This window comes from Rattus norvegicus, chromosome 1, assembly GCF_036323735.1.
Source record: "Rattus norvegicus strain BN/NHsdMcwi chromosome 1, GRCr8, whole genome shotgun sequence".
Taxonomy (NCBI): Eukaryota; Metazoa; Chordata; class Mammalia; order Rodentia; family Muridae; genus Rattus; species Rattus norvegicus.
In genome coordinates, this window is record NC_086019.1 from 126,720,740 (window position 1) to 126,742,030 (window position 21,291).

Here is a 21,291-nt window from a genome sequence, read left to right on the forward strand (position 1 = left end):
ATGACATTATTACAGTATTACAGGTTTGGCTTTCGTTTTGTCAGTTGGAATTCTGTTGTTACTGTTGTTTGTAGTGATGAGTATTGAACCCAGGGCCTTGCACAAGAGAGATGCATTTCCCAGTGTCACAGTGTCAGGGCTGCCCGATCCCTGATGGGTGTGATTCACAGGACTTGTCACTGAATGCCTTCGACTCACCACTCATCCAGCTCTCATGTAGGAAACACTGCTCTCTGTCACTGCAGGGCTGGCTGTTAAATACCACATCCTTGTTCTAGCTCGATGGGTGTTTAAGCTGCTCACACTGTGTAAGAGCTAAGCTGAGACTTTCATTTAAATTCCAAGTGAACTCATTTGAAGAAATGGACATATAAAAGCACAAGCCAGTGGCTTCCTCCCACCAAAGCAGCCCCACTGTCCAATCTCTATTCTTCCTCCTCTTCCTTATGCCTTCTTTGTACTTCTACATTGGGAAGAAGAAAAAAAAACAGGATAAATGGCCTCCCTCCTAGAGTAATGTCAGAATGAGCAGAAGCCATGTAACGCACCTAGCTTGGAGTCTACATATCCTTCCCTGAACATGTCCCTTTTCCTTTTTCTCCTTGAGAGTCCACCCTCACCTTCATCTCCATTCCCACTGAGGAGGCCATCACAGACTGTCATACGTTTTGCTATAGTCCGCTCCTCAGCTCCAAACAGCCTCTGGTGTTTCTCTGACACAGCCTCTGCTGCTTCGCCAGTCATTTTTCCTAAATGAACATTATCTTTCTAAACTGAAAAGCTTACTGTCTTAGTTTGGATTTTATTGCTGCAAATAGGCAATAGTCACAGGAACCCTTATGAAAGAAAACATTTAAAGGGGCTGGCTGAACAGATTCAGAGGTTCAGTCCATTATTGTCATGGCAGGAAGCATGACAGTGTGCAGGCAGGCATGGTGCTGGAGGAGCCAACAGTTCTACATCTTGATCTACAGACTGTATCACTTGACTGTTGAGCATAGGGGACTTCAAGGCATGCCTCCAGAGTAACACCCTTCTTCCAACAAGGCCATGCCTCTTAATAGTGCCACGCCCTATGGGCCAAGCCTTCAAACACGTGAGTCTATGGGGCCATATCTATTCAAACCACCACATGTACCAAATACCACTTTTATCTAGAATGCCTTTGTTGCTCTTTCCCAGAGCCTCCTCCTCCCACCTACAGCATCTTCCATCAGCCTCGCCCTCTCTCCCCCTCCTCTTCCCAGCACCCACTCCTTGTGACCTGCACAGCCCCAGCAGGGTGACTTGGCTACTAGGTTTGTCCCATGTGGGCTTCTACCCTAGCTCTTTACCAAGAGGCTGCTCCCTCTTCTGGGTCTCAAGCTAAAGTGAGACTCTACCAGAGGCTTCTTGGATCGTCCTCACAATCCTAGATAACCTCCCCTCGTAGGTATCCCAACGGACCCTACATGGCTCAGGTTCCACTGGAATTATCTGTCCTGACTTTCCCCTTAGTACTTAGGAATGTATTAGACTGCAATAACCGGAGTATATAAGAGCTGATTGTGTATAATTATATATACCCATACCTGTGTATGTGTGGCAGTATGTGTATTTAAAATCAATAATTATATGTATCTTTACACAGGAGTGCCTGTATGTGTGCACACACATATAAATCATGGCCTTGCTTTACTTGTGTGACAGAGATGGACTGTGTAGCTGAGACTAGCCTGAAATACACTATGAAGCCCAGGCTGGCCTCCTACTCATTATCCTCCTGTCAGCCTCAAGTCTGAGATTACAGGTGTGCAGTAACGCACCCAGTAACAGATGAGTGACGGGCATTGGCAGTAGTCCATTCAGGCCCTCATTTGTTAGTCTGTTTCTAGATGTTCTGGGATGCTGGACTTTTCTTCATGAGCACTCTCAGTTTGTTTGCAGGAAGGTCACCCCTCCATACCCCACCATATTGGCATCCAAAGTACTAGGAGTCAGGGAAAACCAGCATACAGCAGCCCTCCTCTTTAGCCTGAACACTTTCCAGTCAGAAGGAGGGCATGATCTCAAATGGTTTCCTTCAGGCCAGGGCCTGATCTGGCACTGAGAAATGAGTGTCGAGAAGTAAAGGAGGAGGTGCTGCACAGCAGAGAGGGCTGGGACAGCCACACGACACAGAGGTGCTCGGAGGAGGGCAGTAGGAGAAGAAGAGGCCAGCCGGAGAGTAAACAGAGGCTGGCCACATGGAATGGGGACAGGTGACTTTCTACTTGTCAATGTGGGTATCAGGGAAGTGATGAAAAGTGCTGTGTCAGCAGAGTGACAAGACAAAAGCAAGTCACAGAGGATCAGAGAGCGGACAGTGGGGTATGCTTGTTTCTAGGACATTAAGTACTATTTTTATATTTTAAGCTTCCCTGTTACAGTTACTAAGCAGAATATCAACATGGTCATTCAATTCCAAATGGACAGAACCAGCTAGCCTACAACCTGCTGGGAATCAGCTCGGACAGCCATTGGTATAATTTCCTTCTCTACATTCCTATAAAAATCAACTGATCATATGCAGCAGATATGCAGCTTGGGCTTCACATGGGTCCCCCAACAACTGGAGCTGGGCTGTCCCTGGCTGTGCTGCCTGCCTGTGGATCCTGTTCCCCTAACTGGGCTGCCCTGTCTGACCTCACTGGGAGAGGATGCCCCTAGTCCTGCAGTGACTTGATGTGTCTGGGTGGGTTGGTACCCAGGAGGGGCCTCCCCCTTGTCAGAGGAGAAGGGGGGTGCTTATTAGAGGGGACTAGCAGAAGGGAGCTACAGTTGAGATTTAAAATGAATAAATAATTATGTTAATGGAAAAAGAAAAATATTTTCCAAAGAGGGAAAATTAGCTGATTAATTTTTATCAATATTGGTTAGGAAATGAGCTATTTCAGTTGGCTCATGTTTCTGTTTGATAACTACATAGTTCAGCCAGTGCTCAGAATGCCTTCATGCTCTCCAGACATTTTGTCTGCACATGTTTTCTTTGTTTTTTTTTTTTTTTTTTTTGGTTTTTGAAACTGGCTTACTTTGGAAATAAGCCTCTCGTGTCTCATAGGAGTTGTCAGCATACCCCAGGTAGGCATTCGTCCTGGCATTCCAATTCATTTGAGATCTGGGGGCTCTTGGAGGGTCTCTTGCTGCCTTGTGTCTGTGGAACAAGGTCCAGGATGGCAGAACAGCTTCAGCGTCTGACTGTCCTTCCTCCGGCTTGGTCTCTCTTTTCAAACCTGGTTGCTCTGACTCACTTCTCCAGATGAAGGTATGTAAGATGAGCTTCTCTGACAGGGCTCCTAGCTCAGGAGTAGAGTGACTGCCAAGCTTGTGAAGGTCCTGGGTTCCGTCCCCAGTGCTGCAAACAGATAATTAATTCATTAACCTTGCCTTATTCTGCACGAGTGTAATGCTGCTAGTTACAGGCTTCTACTCATGGTTCGGGGGTCATAGTAAATGTATAAGTAACTTAGGAAGCAATTATGACATTTAATCTCCCAAACAAAGAACATAATGAATGTAAACTCCCTAGTGTGCCGTTTCGAAATACTATGTAGCCTGGTGAGATAGATTGATGGGTATGTTTCCTACATTTAAGGATAGTCCTCTGTATTTTTTCTTTGTGTTATATTTTATAAGTTATAAATGTATTTCATTAATACAATTGTGATACTCCTTTATGTTTTCTAACTTAGTTTTGTCATTACATAGAAAGGCTATATTTACTCAAGCTTGTTCACTTATCTCCAGTTTACTAGTCATGAAACGCTGTCTGTCTGCTTTCACCATCCCTGTAAGGATGGAGGAGAGTATCCCACCCAGCCTCAGGGTGGAGTTCTCTCTGTGACGGTGAGCAGAAATGAGATGGCATTCCTGAGACAGTTCTTCCCTTGTGAGGGGGTGGAGGGGAACATTCCAGAATATCACGAAGTTCGCGGTGTGCCTGTTCATCCAGCTGGTGGCAAACAGGTTGTTTGCTGACATCTTAGAATCCGGCCTGCGGAACTGGAGTGTAGAGCACCGGCTTAGTCTGTATGAGGCCCTGGGTTCCGTCCCCAGGCTGTAGATCTGCCCACTTACAGCACTCTCGGCAATCACGTATGCCCGTGTGTTCAGGTCACAACCTTGTGGTAATCTCCCCCTTTTAATTTTTTAATTCCATATGTAGCTGTTTGTATCTTGAGTTCTCATCCGTGCCTAGAGTTTGCTTTGATTGAGCGTGCAAACACAGATGAGTGTAGCAGGAAGTCTGTCTGAGAATCGGGAGGCCCAGCATGTGGAAGCACCAGGTTAGTCCGGAAGTCGAGGGATGAGAGGCGTGGGAGCAAGGGCCTTCCTTGTAGTTTCTGGAGAAAGAGGGGACAGGGCACACAAGCATGTTTGGGATTGGCTAGTCTCAGTGTTAGCAGGCTCCAAGGGCAGAAGCCATCCTGAGGTGTCCTAGCATCAGCAGAGTGTAACAGCCAGTGGAGGTAGGGTGTGCCATGGAGGTCTGCAGAGGGGAGCCCAACCTCTCCTCTCCAGGAGGCAGAACCTCACACACAGCCAAGGAGGAATGGTGAACCCACCTCTGTTGTCAATGGAGCCCAGCCAGGTTGCTTTCTTCATCTTATTTAATGGTTTAGGCCTGAATTCTGTGTTGTTATAAGGGCAGGATCATATTGGTATTGGTGTTGGTGTTGGTGTTGGTGTTGGTGTTGGTATTGTCTGTTGTTCGGTGGCCTTTAAAACTAGCTTTGCTTTAGGTGTGAATTTTTTGTTTTTTGGCAGTGCCACATATTAAACCTAAGAATTTGGGCATGTTCCCCCAGTGTTTTGCCTGAGCTGCATCCACAGCTTCCACACACACACTTTCTATTTTGAGGTAGTCTCAGTGAGCTACCCAAACTAACCTTCAACTCCCTTTTTACCCAGGCAGGCCTTGAACGTGTAATCCTCCTGCCTCAGCCTACCAGGTAGCTGGGATATCAGACCTGCTCCACCATGTGTCTCTTACAGACAACAAATATTCATTCTGTTTCCTCAAATGCTGTGTTAAGCCTACTCCCAATTCTGTGGGAGACAGGATTGGTTGTATCAGGCATTCTATGAATACTTTAAATGTCAATCGGCATGTTTTCTTAAGCTTTTTATCTCAAAATTTCTTTCAAGTATTTAGAAAAGTTGCATCCATTTACCAATAGTTACATTTATATCTGCTTTTTGTTCTCTCTTCTCTCTTTTCTTTAGACAGTTAAGTTCATTTCCTGTTGTATGTCTCAGTAATGCTCTATCCGTCCTCCTCTCCTCCCTCTCTCCCTCTCTAATTTAGAACCTATGAGTTCTCCAGCATAGATGGGCTCTTGAAAGGGTCTTCCAGGCTGCATCATGGCAGAAATGTGTGTGACTGTGTGTGTATATATTTGTGCCATGAGCATGTGTATATTCGTACATGTGTATACGTGTATGTGTCTGTACATGTGTGTGACTCTGTGTGTATTTGTGCATGTGTGTGTGTTTATCTGTAGGTGTCAACACATGCGTGTTTGTGAGTATGTGTCTATATACATGTTTGTGAACATGTGCTTTTTGCGTGTGTGTTCATGTGTGTGCATGTGCACAAGTGTTCTCATAAAGCTACCAGAATTCAGTTGTGAGGACTCCACACTAATGACATAATGTATTTGCCTCCAAATGTTCCACCTCAGAACATTACTGTCAGATTAGGTTTCCACCCGCTTAGTACTTTGACATAGACCTGGGAAAGGGGACCATTTTCATTCCAGAGCAGCAGTCCCCAAAATCAGCATGTTGCGGCATTGTGTGTAACGTCTCAGTAGTTCAGCCATGCTGTTCCTCAAACCTGACCTGTAAGACTTCCCAGTTCCTTTTTAAGTTCTCAAACCAGTGCTCTGTTCCTGAATTTCCTCCTCTGGTACACCTCTCACTAAGCAGTACACTTGGTAGCCATTAGAGACATAATGTTTACAGAGGGTGGGTGTGTGTGTGTGTGTGTGTGTGTGTGTCTGTGTGTGTGTGTCTGTGTGTGTGTGTCTGTGTGTGTCTGTGTGTCTGTGTGTGTGTGTCTGTCTGTGTCTGTGTTTGTGTGTGTGTGAGCACACACACATGTGCGTATGTATGCTCCACGTTCAGACACTGCTCATCAACATGCTGACTGGCACCTTTTCTCCAGGAAAATCAGGATTTCTCCATGTCTGTTATAATCTTGTCGATTCTCATCCACAGGTAAAAACTGGGACCTGACAGCTGCGCTAAGCGACTATGAGCAACTCAGACAGGTGCACACAGCCAACCTGCCACATGTGTTCAACGAAGGGAGGTGTGCCAAGCAGCCTGAGCGAGAGCTACCCCAGCCTGGGCACAAGGTGGAGCGGCCTTGCCTGCAGAGGCAGGACGATATTGCCCAAGGTACCAGGAAGGGGCTTGCCAGTGTGAAGAACAGTGTGGTCAACATCACCACGCGAGGCAACCTGAACCCTCAGTGCCTTGCTTCTCACAGTAGGCTAAAGTGCAACATCTGTGGCCTCGTCTCCTCTGGAGTGCAGGAGACTGTGACTGGAGCCTTTAGAGGCCAGTAGCCTGTTGGAGCTTCATTCCTGCTTTTTCTGACAGGCTTCTCTAGTCCTCCAGTTACTTCTCCAGCTTGTTCTCTGAGTCATTCAGTAGCAGATTCAGTGTTCTATGAGTTTATCTTTATTGTTCTTTTTCAGCATCAGACTAAGATTATAAAAGGAAGCCTGAAGTTTTTGTCTCACTTCGTAGCTCCTGCTGTCTCAATAACCACTGATCAGCCAAGCCTATTTTCTTCTGCTGCTAAGCTTGCTCAAGATGCAAACACATAAGAGTCAAGGAGACGTAGTTTAGAAATCGCTTACTTTCCTGGGCAGTAAGGGCCAGTACAGTCCCTTGGTTGCTACATTTTGTTACACTGTATATTCAGACCTTCTGTGTAAGTGACCACCCTGGCTCTTCTTGGAATTTTTGTTGCCATTTGTTTGTCTTGACTGCCCCCACACACATACACACATAATAAATATCCTGAGGTGGGTCTGTCCAAAGGCTCAGTGGGTAAGAACACTTGCTGCTCTTCCGGAAAGACCTGAATTCAATTCCCAGAACCCACCTGACAGCTGACAACAATGTAACTCCAGAGGATCTGGTGCACTATTCTGGCCTCATAGAGCACCAGGTACACATACATGCATGCAGGCAAAGCACTCATATGTGATTTTAAAAATCTTTAAACAAATGCTTAGTCTTATAAATCTCAGGCTGCTGCTTCCCTCCCTGCAGGCTGGTGCCGTGCAGTGAGCTTGTATGGTTTCCCACAGATGTCTTCCTGATGATGATTTTGCTCGCTGCATGCAAACCTGGTGTTATGCTAAGTTTCTGCCAGCTCTGCATGTTGCTATGGCTTTGCCTGGTTCCATATCTCGAAGGGTGGAGCCTGGAATCTTGTTTTAACTTTAATATTATGGCTTGCTTGCTCAGTGGCCTTCTCCTGTGCTGCATGCCTGTTTCCTCGTGTGGTTCATTTTTCCATCCATCAGTAAACTTTTTCTTATCAACTTATAAGAGGAAAGCACAGGATTTCTACCCATGCCCATGTGTATCTTATGGCTTTGTGTGTTCAAAGAGTTTGCCATACAGCGATGTTAACATGATTAATGCCTCAGCCTATGTCCTCGTCTCTGGATTTGGAAATAAAATACATGGTTAATAAACCTTTTTCCTATTGTTTGGCAATTTAGTCCTCTGGTGTTTCCATCCATTTGAAATCCCTTATAAACAATAGCAAAGGCTCTATGCCGCTGTCTTCTGGAGAGAGTGCTACCTCCCTGGATAGCGATCAGATCACTTTTCCCCTCTGGACCAAATGCCATATTTTAAAGTTCCAGCCATTGCGAGATCTGTTTGTGGACCCTGTGTGTGTAGCATGCAGCTGTCTAGCTGTTCCCCTAGAGTCTCTCTGTTTCCTGTACGTTATTCTCTAATGCAAACCCCCTGCCTTTCCAAGCATGCTTACTACATTTATGTAGCTATGCTTCCATCTAACCCTTATTGCGATTCTAATTGTAATTTAATGGGCTCCCATTTTTTTCAAGTTGGCATGTTTCTTGTAGCCAATACTGTTGCTCTCCACATGTTTGTATTCTGCTAAGGCTAGACACTGGAGAAAGCAGGTCGTTCTGTGCTTGCCTATCTTCCAAGCATCCAGATAAATACGCCGTTATCATCCCAGAGGAGTCATATCATCTAAGAGCACTTGCTCTCTTGTTTACAGTTAGATATAATGATCTCTTGTTATTTGCCATTTTAATTAAAATATAATTATATCATTTCCCTCCTCCATCTAACCCGTCTCATTTCCCTTAAATTCATGGCCTCTTTTTTCTTTATTATTGATGTACACACACACACACACACACACACACACACACACACACAAACACAAATACACAAACACAACTGGCTGAGTATGTTTAGTATTGTTTATATATACATGATATCATGACTGACCACTTAGTTTTGCATAACCTAAATTAAGAGAGGAATAGTTCTCCTGTTCTGAGCATTGAATACAGAGAGTGTGTGTGTGTGTGTGTGTGTGTGTGTGTGTGTGTGTGTGTGTTACTTAGGCCTCATGTATACTAGAATTACAGCCCCAATTCTTGAAAGCAATTTACCGTGAGATTTTATTTTATCATCCAAAGCAATCTTTCTCAAGTGGGGATTTTAACCCATTTAGTTTACTTTAATATTTCATATCTATACCTCTCCTATGTATAGTGTATACCATATACACACTCTAACTATTTAAAAGTAGAAATACTTTATGTTGCATACTTCATTTGTCAAGCTTCTTATGTTTTTTTTTTCTTTCTGGATGATTAGGGTTCTTTGTTTCCTAATATTTAAAGGCTGTCTGTTCAACTTTTGGTTATCTGTCAATTCCCACTGTCCTTTTAATGCCCGTGTCTGTGTTTATGTTTTCTTTCTAAAATCTATAAGCACTTTTTCTTACCCTAGGAACTGTGTGTGTCGCATGCTCCTAACCCCTCCCGCTGCCATGCCCCCACATTTCTGCTCCTTTCTGTTGCTTGTGTTTATTTAGGCAAAAGCTGGCTTCCTTACTTGTTCATCATGTGCGGTGACAGACCATAGCTACAACCCCATTAGATCATAATAAAGCCAAACGAATTTTACCACCAAGCCATGCCATAAGACGTCGCTCAGGGTTTGGCTGATGCTGGTGGGAACAGACTTGCACTACTGGCTTCATGACAGTACAGTGTGTCATCGTGTGTCCTCTTGTACATGGAAGCACCAATAATAATAATTGGTGCCAGCAGGAGTATCACCAGTCTGCACGTATTATTCTATGTTTTCTATTGTTATCTTGCCAACCAAATGCTTTCCTGTAAGAGTCTGCCAGGTGACACTGGCTGCCACCTCAGCACTTACCCTGCCTCCTGGTGGCATAAAGAGGCCACACTGAAAGCCTGGGCTGGGCCACCCAGGTCTGTGTGAGGTCACTACAGGGAGTCACAGAGAGACACATTTCTCAGAAGGCATCTGTCCATTAAGAGTCAGGTAGCCACATTCATTTCCCTCTTGCAAAGAGAATGTTTCCCTTCAATTCTTACTTTTGCAGAAAACCTCTTAAGCCTTTATTACCTGAAAAGGTTTACACAACCTTCTACAATTTTTGTTAGTGGAACAGAACTCCCCAGCTCACATTGATTTCCTCGAATCTTACATGACCTTCCTCGGTTGTCTCCTTGAAGCTCTTCACATCTTCTGAGAGACATGCTCACCCTGGTGCTCTAACCTCCTTCTTTTTCCTGTGTGTTCCTATGAGTCAGCACTTTCCCTCTCATTCCAAATTATTTCTTAGGATTTATTATTAGTGTTTCATGCTCCAATGTTCTCTGCATTTCTCTGAATACTTGGCTAGGTTCATTTATAAACTCAGTCTGTTCGGCCTGATTCCTGTAATGTAAGGACTTTGTTTACTTTTTTATATGTGCCTGCCTTCCTCAGATGCTTCCTCAGTTTCCCTGTGAGCACCTGGTGCTACCATTATCAACGCCTCAGACAAAATGCATCAGGAATGCATCAGGCAAGAGGCAGGCAGCATGGGCTCTAGCTGGTCCCCAGCAGGGTGTGAAAGGGCTGCAAGCTGACCAGCCCTGAGTCTTTCACCTGTGTTTGACACACAACAGTTGCACATATTCATAGGGTGCTGTGGAGTTTCAGGACATAAGAACGATATGTAATAACTTGTAATAACCGCTGAGGGGCTAGCATGTCTGTCATCCCACACAGTTTTCACTATTTATCCCGAACACATTCAAAATTTTTTCTTCTGGTGACTTTGAAAAGTACAGTAAGTTGTGAACTGTGGTCACTGAGCTATGAAACATTAGGCTTTATTCCTCCTAGCCACACTCCCAGTTCCTCCCCTCCCACCCGTCACTCCCTACTTTTTTGCCCTGGCTCTACATAATCACTTTCTTTTGCCTCTGCCTGTGAGCCACATCTATGGAGTTGCCTGGCTTATCTCACATAGGTTCCTCAGGTTCATCCGCACTGTCATAAGCGACACAATTTCATTCTTTTTATGAATAAGTCCCATTCCCTTCTACATACATGCTCTTTTTTTTTATCTATTCTGCTGACTGACACTGTGTTCCTTCTGCTCCTTAACTGCTGTGGAAAACACTGTAGCGCACACAGGAGAAGAGATATGTCACATGAATTCTCTTCTCTTTGGATACACATCCAATATGAGGATTACCGAGCTGCAAGTATTTAGACTTAGGCTTAACACTCCCCTTCCCTACAGTTGGGTTTCTCCTCAGGGAAACTTCCACAGCTACTGTTATAAAAATTGCTTATTTCTAAGAGCAAGCTCAAATTGTGACCAATGCCCAGCTACTGCATGTTGGAGAAAGGAGGGGAAGCAGTGCCTGTTGGTGTTGGACTGCCTTGGCTCATGATGTCAACGATGTGAGCTATGTGCAAGAAGCAATGGGGGGCATCTCCCAGTGACGGACAACCCAGACCTCCCATTCCATCTTTCTTATTCCTGACGGCCTCCGTGCTTTCATTTCTCTTTTTGATTTTCCTCAAAATATAATATAACCTAATCACATTGTTTCAGAATGAAATATAAGTGAATTGAAGCCATTCATTCTGAAGTATGCAATCTCTATACCTTTCTGTTCATTTGAATGGGAAAAATGGATGAGGTTGTCAAGGCAAGCCTCTGCTTGCCGGTCTGTTTTGACAGAGTTGCATGAATGCCATTTCTGGCCGCTGATGTTACAAATGAGGCTATGTTGGAAGTCCCGCTCTGAGGAAGGCAATGGCTGTTATTTTCTCTGCAACAATGATGCTAGCCTAAAATGAGGTGAACCACCTTAGGACTCAGGGTGTAACACTCGGGAGTTTGACACAGGATTCTGACCACAGTCTCACTCAAACACTAAGAGTCCTTTATCCCTAAAATGAATAAGAGGACTTCGGCTGTAAGAAGTCCCATCCACAAGCACTGACTCTGTAGTGACTGTCCCTGCTTCAGATGCTCCATCCAGAATTGTTGTTTAGGGCCAGTGCGCACCTGTAATCCCTGCACCTGAAGGCTGAGACAAGAGGAGGGTAAATCAAGGCCAGCCTTGGCTCTGTAAAAAAAATACATTTCTTTTTTATGTTAATGTTACCGATTAAACACTAGTCTCCTCTTTAAAGCATGTTTTACTGCACCAAGGGAACAGATGCATCCACTTTAGATTACCCAAGTTCCAATATACTTCAGACATCCTCCTCTGTGTTTCTCATCCTTTGGGCAGAAATTCCACAGAGAATAAAACAGAATAGACCATGGTACCAGAGATTTCTGGGACAAAAGAACATGCAAATGGACAGGAAGCATATACAACCTCCATCTGTGTGTCCCCAGGATGCCCGCATGGGAAATGCTCATCAGAGAAGCATAAATACCGTAAACAAGTGTCTGGGAAGCCTGGCCACAGCAGAGCAACCTATGCAGGATGCTACTTGCTTTAAATTCATAAATGCATGAAAACAAAGATGGCCTCCCAGGTCCCACTCTGGACTCGGAGAAGGCAGCTCTGGGAGTGGAGTTAAATGGAGCTCAAGACCACAACAAGCCCTGCTGCTCTGTCAGTGGGAGCGCAGCACCGCTCTCAGTGGTCCCGCAACTCAGCTAAGGAAGAACCACACACCAGGTTTATTCCAGCAGCAGGCAGCCTGCAAGCTAGAAGATAAAAAGGCTGATGTGTGAAAGATGTGAATGTGAGCATGCGTGTGTGTGTGTGTATGTGTGTGTGTGTGTGGTATGCATTTGTGTTTCTATATGTGTAGAGTATAGTGTGCACATAGCTGTACCTGTGTGTAGTGTATCCTGTGTATTCATGTTATATACTTGCTGTGTAAATATTATATAGCATAAGCAGTTTATGCATATCCATGATTGTGCGTGTATAGCATGTACATAGTGTATAGTACATTTCATGAGTATATGTTTTGTCATATATGTATCCATATTTGTAGTATCCAGTACTCCAGTACATTTGTGTAACTGTGTATGTGTGTATATATGTATGCATATATGTGTGCATATGTGCATGTATGCATATATGTATTCATCTATATGTAAACTATATAGTGTGTGCTTTGAATATTGTTTAGAAATAAATGTATTGTCTAAAAGTGTCATGTTGGGGCTCTAAAGATGCTTCAGTGGTTAAAGCACTTGTTGCCCTTGCAGAGGATCCAGGTTTGATTCCCAACGCCCACATGGTCGTTCACAACCATCCATACTCCAGTTTCAAGGGATCCAATGTGCTCTTCTGGACTGCTCAGGCACCAAACACACACACATAGTACACATACATACATTCAGAGAAAATACACATAAAATAAATAAATCTAATTGTAAAAATAAGTAATAAAGTGTCCCGTGTATTTAAAGATATATTTACTAGTAGTTCTGTATAATGTGTGCACAAATGTATGCAATGTGCATATTCACATGTAGGTGTGTATTTGTATTGTACACTGTGTACATACATTGCACTTATCTATTAGGTATGTTTGCACATATGTGTGTTTACCGTGTGTTCATACGTGTATTACATGTGTATATGTGGAGGGATTTGTCTGTTGTACATTCATAGTGTATTTATCTACATCCACATGTACTCATATGTGTGTGCATATGTGTGGGGTATGCTGTGTGTACGTGAGGGCTCGAGCATGGCTGCATACACTCTCAGAGCCAAGTCTACATGGTCCCTGAGGCTCTCCTTTCTTCTCATCAGCAGAGAAGCGCCTTTCCCGGGGGATCTCCCATGCCAGCTCAGCCATTGTCTCCCTGGCCCGATCCCACGTGGCCAATGAATGCAACAATGAGCAGTTCCCACTGGAGATGCCCATCTACACATTCCAGCTGCCGGACCTGAGCGTGTACAGTGAGGACTTCAGGAGCTTCATCGAACGGGACCTGATTGAGCAGGCCACTATGGTAGCTCTGGAGCAAGCAGGTGAGTGTCGTCGACTACCTACAGGTCCTGTTGCTTAGCACCCCTACCCCCACTCACACCCACCCCTGAGTAGCAGCCTGGTCCTCTTTCCCCATTGAGCAGGAGGAAGATCGGGGTTCTTGGGATTTGCCATCAGAATTCACCATTTGTGCCAACCTGCTCTAAAAATCACTGTACTCTTGTCACAGAGCACTGGCTGGGTGTGGATCCAGTGAGCAGGGGATGCTGGTGCCTCTTGGGTCATTTCCCTTCTTCCTGAATGCCATCTTTCCCTTGTAAACAGGCACTGTTGCTTGGCCCTGCTTCTCTCTTCTGCTTCTCTCTTCCCTCATCCCTATGGGAGCTGAAGAAGGAGAAGAAATATGGTTGAATTAGAAAAGCGGGAGAGCCTGTCACTTCCTATATACATGGCAAGTCCTGTACCAGACCTACAACTTCCCATCTACAAAGGGGACAGCGCTGATGGGCAGGGGTAGCTCTGTGAAGGCAGGCATGTGTCACATTTTCTGACCCTCCCAGTCTTTCTGGCCTCCCAGTGGAGGAAACACAGAAGTGGCTTCAGTCTCCTTGTGTCTAAGATGCCAGATGTGTTGTCCTCTTTGAGTTTTGCATGAATTCAGTTGACTCAAAGCAAATGTCTGGATAGGTGTAAATTGTTCCTGAGACAAGGTAACACCATCATCATCACTTGCATTATAAACAATTGCAGAATTGAACATGAAAGGGCTTCTCAGATTTATATATGCAAAAGAGTATGTCCTTCCCAAGCACCTCCCAGGGGCTGCACTACCAGCATGCACTGAGAGACAGTCCCCAACAGTGGTTCCTGCTGCTTCTCAGGGAACAGCACTACAAGGCCTTCTGATTCGACTTGGCATTCAGCCAGTCCTGCCATGCCAAACCTCCATTTCCAGAGGCCTGACTATGGGGGTGACTTCTGGCAGCCTGTCCCAACAGAGAAGGGACGGAAGCCTCATAGGTGTGACATCTTAGCAGATAGCAGAAAAGGTGTTCTTCTGAGAGCTTCTGTCAGCAGCAGGCTACTAGGAAGTGGAATTCAGCTCTTGACCAAGACACAGTGAGCATTGTCATACATCTGTATCTCAGAAAAAGATACGAGTAGGATCCACATGTGGAGTGGACATTGGTAGTCAAGATGCTGGCATAAGAGAAGACTAATGAGATGGCAGGATTCAGAAAAGGGTACACGTACCAAGCAGTGTGCAGGGTTTAAGGACACCAAAGGATAGTGGCGTGCCAACTAGTAGCCTATTGAGGCCATTGTTACCCTTGTACCTTGCTCAGAGAGGAAGGATAAGTAATTGTGTGGAAAGAGACAGGGCCTTGGGGAGAGAAGATGTCAGAGAAATAGGCTCTAACCACAGTCTTCCCCCACCATGCAGATTAACCAGTACATCGCACTGGCAGAAAGACAGTACTCAGGTAACTGTGGACACGTCTGTTCAGGGCACACTCTGGTTGCAGAGCTGTGAGCACAAGCGTGGCAATGTAGGTCTTCAAGGCAAAGAGAAAGCACACAGAGGGTGGATATCTTGGGCATTTTGGCCGGCTCACAGCTGCAACTGGGGAAGTGTTCACTGGCACAACAAGGGTCTGAAGATCGTGCTCTAAGTAGGACCCATCACACCTCTGGCATCCTTCATATTGCAAACAGGACATGGTTGAGGAGCAGGCAAAGCAAAGTGGTCCCTGGGATAATGCAGCATGACCTCACCCAGCCTGCCAACCGTCTGACTCCTCGGGACTTCTGTCCTCTGCCACAAGACTCTCTCTGAATTCAGATTCTCCCAGCCCCAACACCTTTGAGTGAGGAATCCGCTGCAGCTCCTGCACCTTGGTTCTTACTATCCTACTGATGAGGGAGGTAGAGCTAAACCTTAAACACAGGTGCCATGAGTTGAGGGACCAATTCTCCCCAGCCTTATAGTCCTGGAATTACAAACGAATTTCAACCCATGACAGGCTGACCTGGTCTTCACTGGCTAAAATGAACCATCTGCGACAGAAAGGGAAATGCTTTCCATGCGTTAGTAGCAGTCCTGCGGTTGAGAATTCAACTCAAGGATGCATCCTTTGTTCACTGCAGGACCTTACCGTATCCACACATACCACTCAGAAGCGAAGAGTTTGGGAAGGCACACCCCTCATCTGGGAGATGACTTCCACACGGACAAGGTGTCATAGGGTCCTTCAGTATATCTGTGGGCCAAAGGACAGAGACATAGCTATATAATCATGGTGTCTACAGAGACAGGGGATTGATTGAGATAACATAGATATTCAAAATGCCTTAAAATTGGCACCACGCCTGCTCCCAGTGGAGGATACCAGGACTGGAGGGGATCTCCTGAGAAAGTCTGAGATTTGATGAAGGTGCCCAGGCTTTGAAATCGGCCTGCCCTGGCTCTGGTAGCTGGTAGGGCTTGGTGAAGTTGCTCAACCTTGATGCACCTTTCACCTGAACATCACTTTATTAGCAGCTATCAAATGAAGACAGTCACCGCAGTTACACCTGGATATGCTGCCTCAAAATTCTTGTGCAGGTTAAAGTCTGTTTCCACAAAGCAAACAGATGAAACTCTACCCTGGAGCTGATTGTATTCTGGTATGGAAGAAAAAGAGCCAGGCAATACATGTTAAATGCGTATGAGTGAGGGCTGCTCTAGAAATGCCAGGGGCCAAGGTAAGCGGGCATAAGGTAGGCAGAAGGGGCCGGTTCAAACCAGAGGGAAAAGGAGCTTGGGAAGCGGTCAGAACATACTATCACAGGCTGGACATAGTTTAAGAAGTAACTGGAGCTGTGTGCACAGGCACAGCAGAGGCTAAAGGAGTGGGGAAGACAGTCAAATGGATGAGATTCAGAGTCTAGGGAAGCATTCCTGTTCTAGGGTCTTAACTGTAAGTGGAATATGCAGCCTCAAGAAGGTTTGGGGCAGGAGAGTAGCAGATCTTGATTCGCATCTAATGGATTCTGGGTATCTGCCAAGGATGGAGTGAGAAGTTGTAATGAGGAAAATCAGGAAGAACGGGAGAGATGGGGTGCTCTAGGAGATGATGGCAGCAATGGGAGGGATGAGAAGTGGGTAGATAACAAAACGGAATGTAAGACAAAACAAACCAGGGTATATTTCAGATCTGCAGGCCTTAATGAGGGAGTGGCTGGAGCTGTGATAGAAGACTTAAGTATGCCCCAAGAAGGCTGCCTCTCTGTGTGAATAGGTGACATGCTGGCAGCAGATGGTACTTAAGAGGCTTCGCTGTCAGGCAAAGCCCAAGATTCCTGTAAAGTTGCTGGAGAGTCAAACCAGTGACTCTGAGATTACGGAGAGATCTAGGCTAAGAGAGTCAACATGGGAGTTTATGGTGTATAGTACAATTTGTGGAGCGGGTTAATCTCCTCAGGATGGAGCCCCTGTCACCACTATGTGTAGGATGAGGATTCTGTATGATTCTGATGCAAAGACAAAACTAGTCTCCAGCTAGGGTTTTCCAGTACTGAGAGCCTATGAATGGGAGAAGAATCCAAAAATAGATGGAGAATGTACAATCTAATAAACTGAGAAAACCAGTGGCTAACAGCAGCAAAATTAAAAGGGAGGGAGCATGCCAAACAGGGAGGACCCATGATGCCATGAGCCATGTGCACTAGGAATTGCCCAGTGAGTTTGTCTGCGTTCTCTGCACTTCTATTATTTCTACATAAGTATAAGTGAGCTTTGTTTTGCTATAATGAAATACCTGGTTTAATCAGAATGCTAAAGTTAAAGGTTTGTTTTGACTTACCTTGTAGAACATCTCTGCCCATGCTCACGTGGTCCTTGTCTTAGTTACTTTTCCCATTGTTGCAGTTAAACATCCTGACAAAAGCAGTGTAAGAGAAAAGATTGTTTTGATTTTAGCTCAGAGGTCTAAGGTTCTGTCTTTCATAGTCGGGACATCCCAGTACCTAAGCTTCAGGCAACAAGTCAAAATGTGTCCACACTCAGGGATCAGAGAGATGAACAAATAATTCAGCTAGCTTTCTTTTTATGCAGTCCAGGACCCAAGGCCAGGTTTAAGGTGTGTCTTGATGTCTTATCTCCCTCAATTAACCTAATGAAATTGTCCCCAGAGGCTAGCCTAATATGAATAATTTCATACAAGTATTCCTCCATGGAATTGCAGAATTCCTCTCGTGGGAGATAACAGATCCCATAAAGTTGGCATTCGCCTGCAATCATCACAACCCCACCCTTTATCAGCTTGACACCCAAAGCTCACACCCTTAAGCCATTACCCTCTGTACCTTGTCCCCATAATCTCACAACCATCTTAAATAACAAGTAACGAAAATGCATGCAGTCCAATGTCTTTAAAATTTCCAACACTCTTTTTAAAGAAAACCCCGTCTCACCTAAGACTTAAGGCCGCCTCTTAGCTGTGTCTTCCTATAAAATCAAAAATAACTCACATATTTCCAGCATATAATACACAAGGTAAATAGCCCTATTTCAAGACAGAAGAATGGGGACATAGAAAGGAATGATCAGACCAAAGTACAACCAAAATACAGCAAGAAAAACACCGGATTCCACAGCTGTGAGGCTGTCTAGCAGCACCCCTCCAGCTCTGTTCCCTGGAGCATGTGTGTCCTTTCTCTTAGGCTGCCTTCACACCATCTTTCCTCAGAAGATGTCCTGTGGTCCTGGCTTACAGTTCCAAGCTCTTCTATATCCCACTCAGGACAGGATCCATCACTTAGTAAACATTCATTGAGAACCTACTGTATGCCAGGTGGTATCAAAGACTAACAGAAGAAAGAGCACAAGGTCACTACCTGCACAGAACCCCCAGGACCTAAGAGATGCAGACATGGAGCAAAGGACTGAGGTCCCAGAAAGGCAACTCCCACAGAAGCATTTGAAGTGGCGCAAGAGGCCCTGGGTTGCGTTGTGCTCCTAAGATATTATGAGGAGTCACAGGGACTCATGACAAGAGTTCCCCTGGCGTAAATAAATCCTCTCCATAAAGGATTGTCTGCTTCGTTTTCCTCCATGAAGAGCCTCAGTGGGTGACAGGCAGAACAGCATCTTACTTAAACTGTGATAAACATCGGTTGCAAATCGCCCATTGGTCGGTCCTGTCATCACATGAATTTGAGGTACGTTGCTCAGCAAAGTCAGAACAAATGACCAAAGGCTCCACATGGCACATGGCCTCACTGGCCTTGGATGTTGTTCTTTTGTCACTGCCATCGCTGCAGGGGCTCAGGTGCTGAAGATTACCCCCATACCAGCTCGTGGGGCCCTTTCCCTGTTCTCAAGTGAATTAGTTATGTGAGGACACATGAATGGGAATGGGAATACTGAACCATGGACTCTTTGGGAAGCTCTCTAATTCCACTCCCTGTGTGAAGACTTCCCTTTCCAGGGTTCCAGGCAAATGCTAGAACAGCAGTGGCTGGCTCAACCTCTCCTAAGATGCTCCTGATTTACAGCCCCAAGAGTTGGATCAACTGAGTAAGAGTCTGCTCTTTGGAAGTCAGTTTGAGTCAAGCCACTAGCCAAGCCACGGTCAGCCAGATGCTCTGGCTGGCTGCACCACCTGTAAATCCTATTCTACATTAAAAGTGTTTATTTTTACCCAGCAAGGAGAAAGGCAAATACTTTTGGCACCTTTCCAGTCTGTCATCCCCATGTCCTTCCCAATACCAAGTACTGGCAGAGAGGCTGCAAGACAGAGTCACAAAGTCATAGGTGGGTAGGTGGGGTTCCAGAGCCCATCTCAGACCCCTTGTCCTGGAGGATCAAAGCTCAGGGACATAGGGTCCCCCCCCATGGGCAAGGCTACCCGCACGCAACTCAGCATTGTGTCTCACCACAGTGAAGAGTCTTCCCACGGCCAGCAGAGTTGTCACCGTGACTGCAGAGCAGATGCTGAACATATTCCTGGTGCCCGTCTTCCCATCGCTGTCATGGAGGACAAGGAGCCCCAGACAGGCCAGTAAATGCAGGGGCACTTGGAACCAGTTGAGAACACTGTCCTGCTCTGTCTCGGGGATCACTTTCCTTTGCAGGAAGCTCATGCTGGGAAGGTAGAGCCCACAGGCCAACTCAATAAGTAAAAGGGCCATGAAGGATTCCACCGGGTTTCCTTGACCTGGGCTGGTGGAGAAAGTCAACACCAGAAGAGAAACGACTACAATGAGGACAGCCAGGAAAAGTAGTTGCATGGGTTGAAGGTGTTACCTCTTGAGAGGTAGCGATGCAGTACAGGGAAGAACCCAGAAGGCTGGCAGCCATGAAGCTGGAGAACACAATGCCCAGTGGGGCCCCGTGTGGGTCCAGAATGGGTATCCAGAGGAAAAAAAAATGAACACAACACTCTCAAACAGGGCTTGTATGACACCCAGAGCAACACCCGGAAGTCAGACAGGAGGCAGCGCAGACCTCCAGCACAGGTCTTGGAGAAGGCACGCTGATGGTCATAATTCTCTCCCCAGTTTCAAAGGGTCAAGGCCCCAGCCAGAGCCAGAAGAGGGATGGCAGCCACATAGGGTGCTACAGGCCCGAGCCCCATCCAACTAGCCACAGCTTCAGGTGCCACACCTGCTGCCACAGCCAGCACGTGGTTCCCAAAGGTGGCTCTGGCAAAGGTAGCTGGGATCCACTCAGCAGGGAAGTCATGCCTCCCCACATGTCATGGATGTACCAGGCCTCAAAGGCTGAGAAGAGAGCACTAGACAGCCCACCAAGTGCTTGGCCTGCCAGCAGCACAAAGTAGTCTTGAGAGAGCTTGGTTATGCAACATAGAGTTAAGTGAGGGAGGAAAGGACACAGGACTTCTTACGACCCGGCCAGTCCACAACGGGGGAGGCCACTAGGCCAAAGAGGACCGTGGAGGCAAGGCCACAGATGTAGAGGATAGCGATCTGACCCTCCAGGAAGTGGTAATGCTGATAGAGTTTATACAGGTAGGGGGCTTGGAGCCAGTCCGTTGCCAGGGCCAGAAAGTAGACTTGATAGAAGTCTTGTTGAAACTGAAAGGAGGGGTTGCTGCAAGCTCTTCCGGGGGGCCTGGCTCTGCATCTTGACAGCTCCAGGCCCAGCCAGGAGACCAGGAGGCCCACAAAAGACAAACTGGCAGTCACCAGCATGGTGGGCCCCCGCCCCCGGACAACCTGATGCCCTGGTCTGTGGGACGCCCTTTCCACGTCCTGGCTCCAGGCTGCCAGGCCGCCCTTCCCACACTGGCTCCAGCTCCGTTCACGTTCCAGCAGCTCGCATGTCCCTCACAGCCTGCTTCCCGGAGCCAGGCTGGCTCGTGGCTATCTCCATGATAGCCACATGACTAGTCCTATTCTACATATGTCTTTAGCAACAGCCAGGTCCACCCTGTTCTTTGTGCAGCAATCAGGAAGTGTCTTTTGCCCTTATGAGTTGGGATGCTTCTCCATACACAGCTCTCCTTAGCTTCAAGGACACAGGCAAGAATTCTAGACACCACTTTAATACTACTGGGACAGGAATGGGAAGTAAATGGGCAGAATTGCTATTTGAATGTCTTTTTGGCCGAAGGGCACTGTATTCATTTCTGCTAGTTCATAATAACAAATTACTCCCACATTTAGCAGTCTGAAAACATGTTTACCAGCTCATAGTTTCTGTCATTAGTCTGGTACATTTTAGCTAGGCCTGAGACTACA

At 46.0% G+C, this 21,291-nt stretch overlaps 1 protein-coding gene across 6 annotated transcripts in view; it reads left to right on the plus strand.

Annotated features, from left to right (window-relative positions):
* The window catches only part of Otud7a (OTU deubiquitinase 7A), a 323,763-nt gene that overhangs the window by 244,465 nt on the left and 58,007 nt on the right, over positions 1-21,291 (plus strand). For 4 of the 6 annotated variants that reach the window (XM_063278750.1, XM_008759566.4, XM_063278751.1 and 1 more), the window contains 2 exons: positions 6,241-6,423; positions 13,365-13,586. In XM_063278750.1, coding sequence (XP_063134820.1) covers positions 6,241-6,423; positions 13,365-13,586 — 405 coding nt within the window. The remainder of the gene's footprint in view (positions 1-6,240; positions 6,424-13,364; positions 13,587-21,291) is intronic. The other 2 variants (XM_063278759.1, XM_008759568.4) reach the window with 1 other exon arrangement.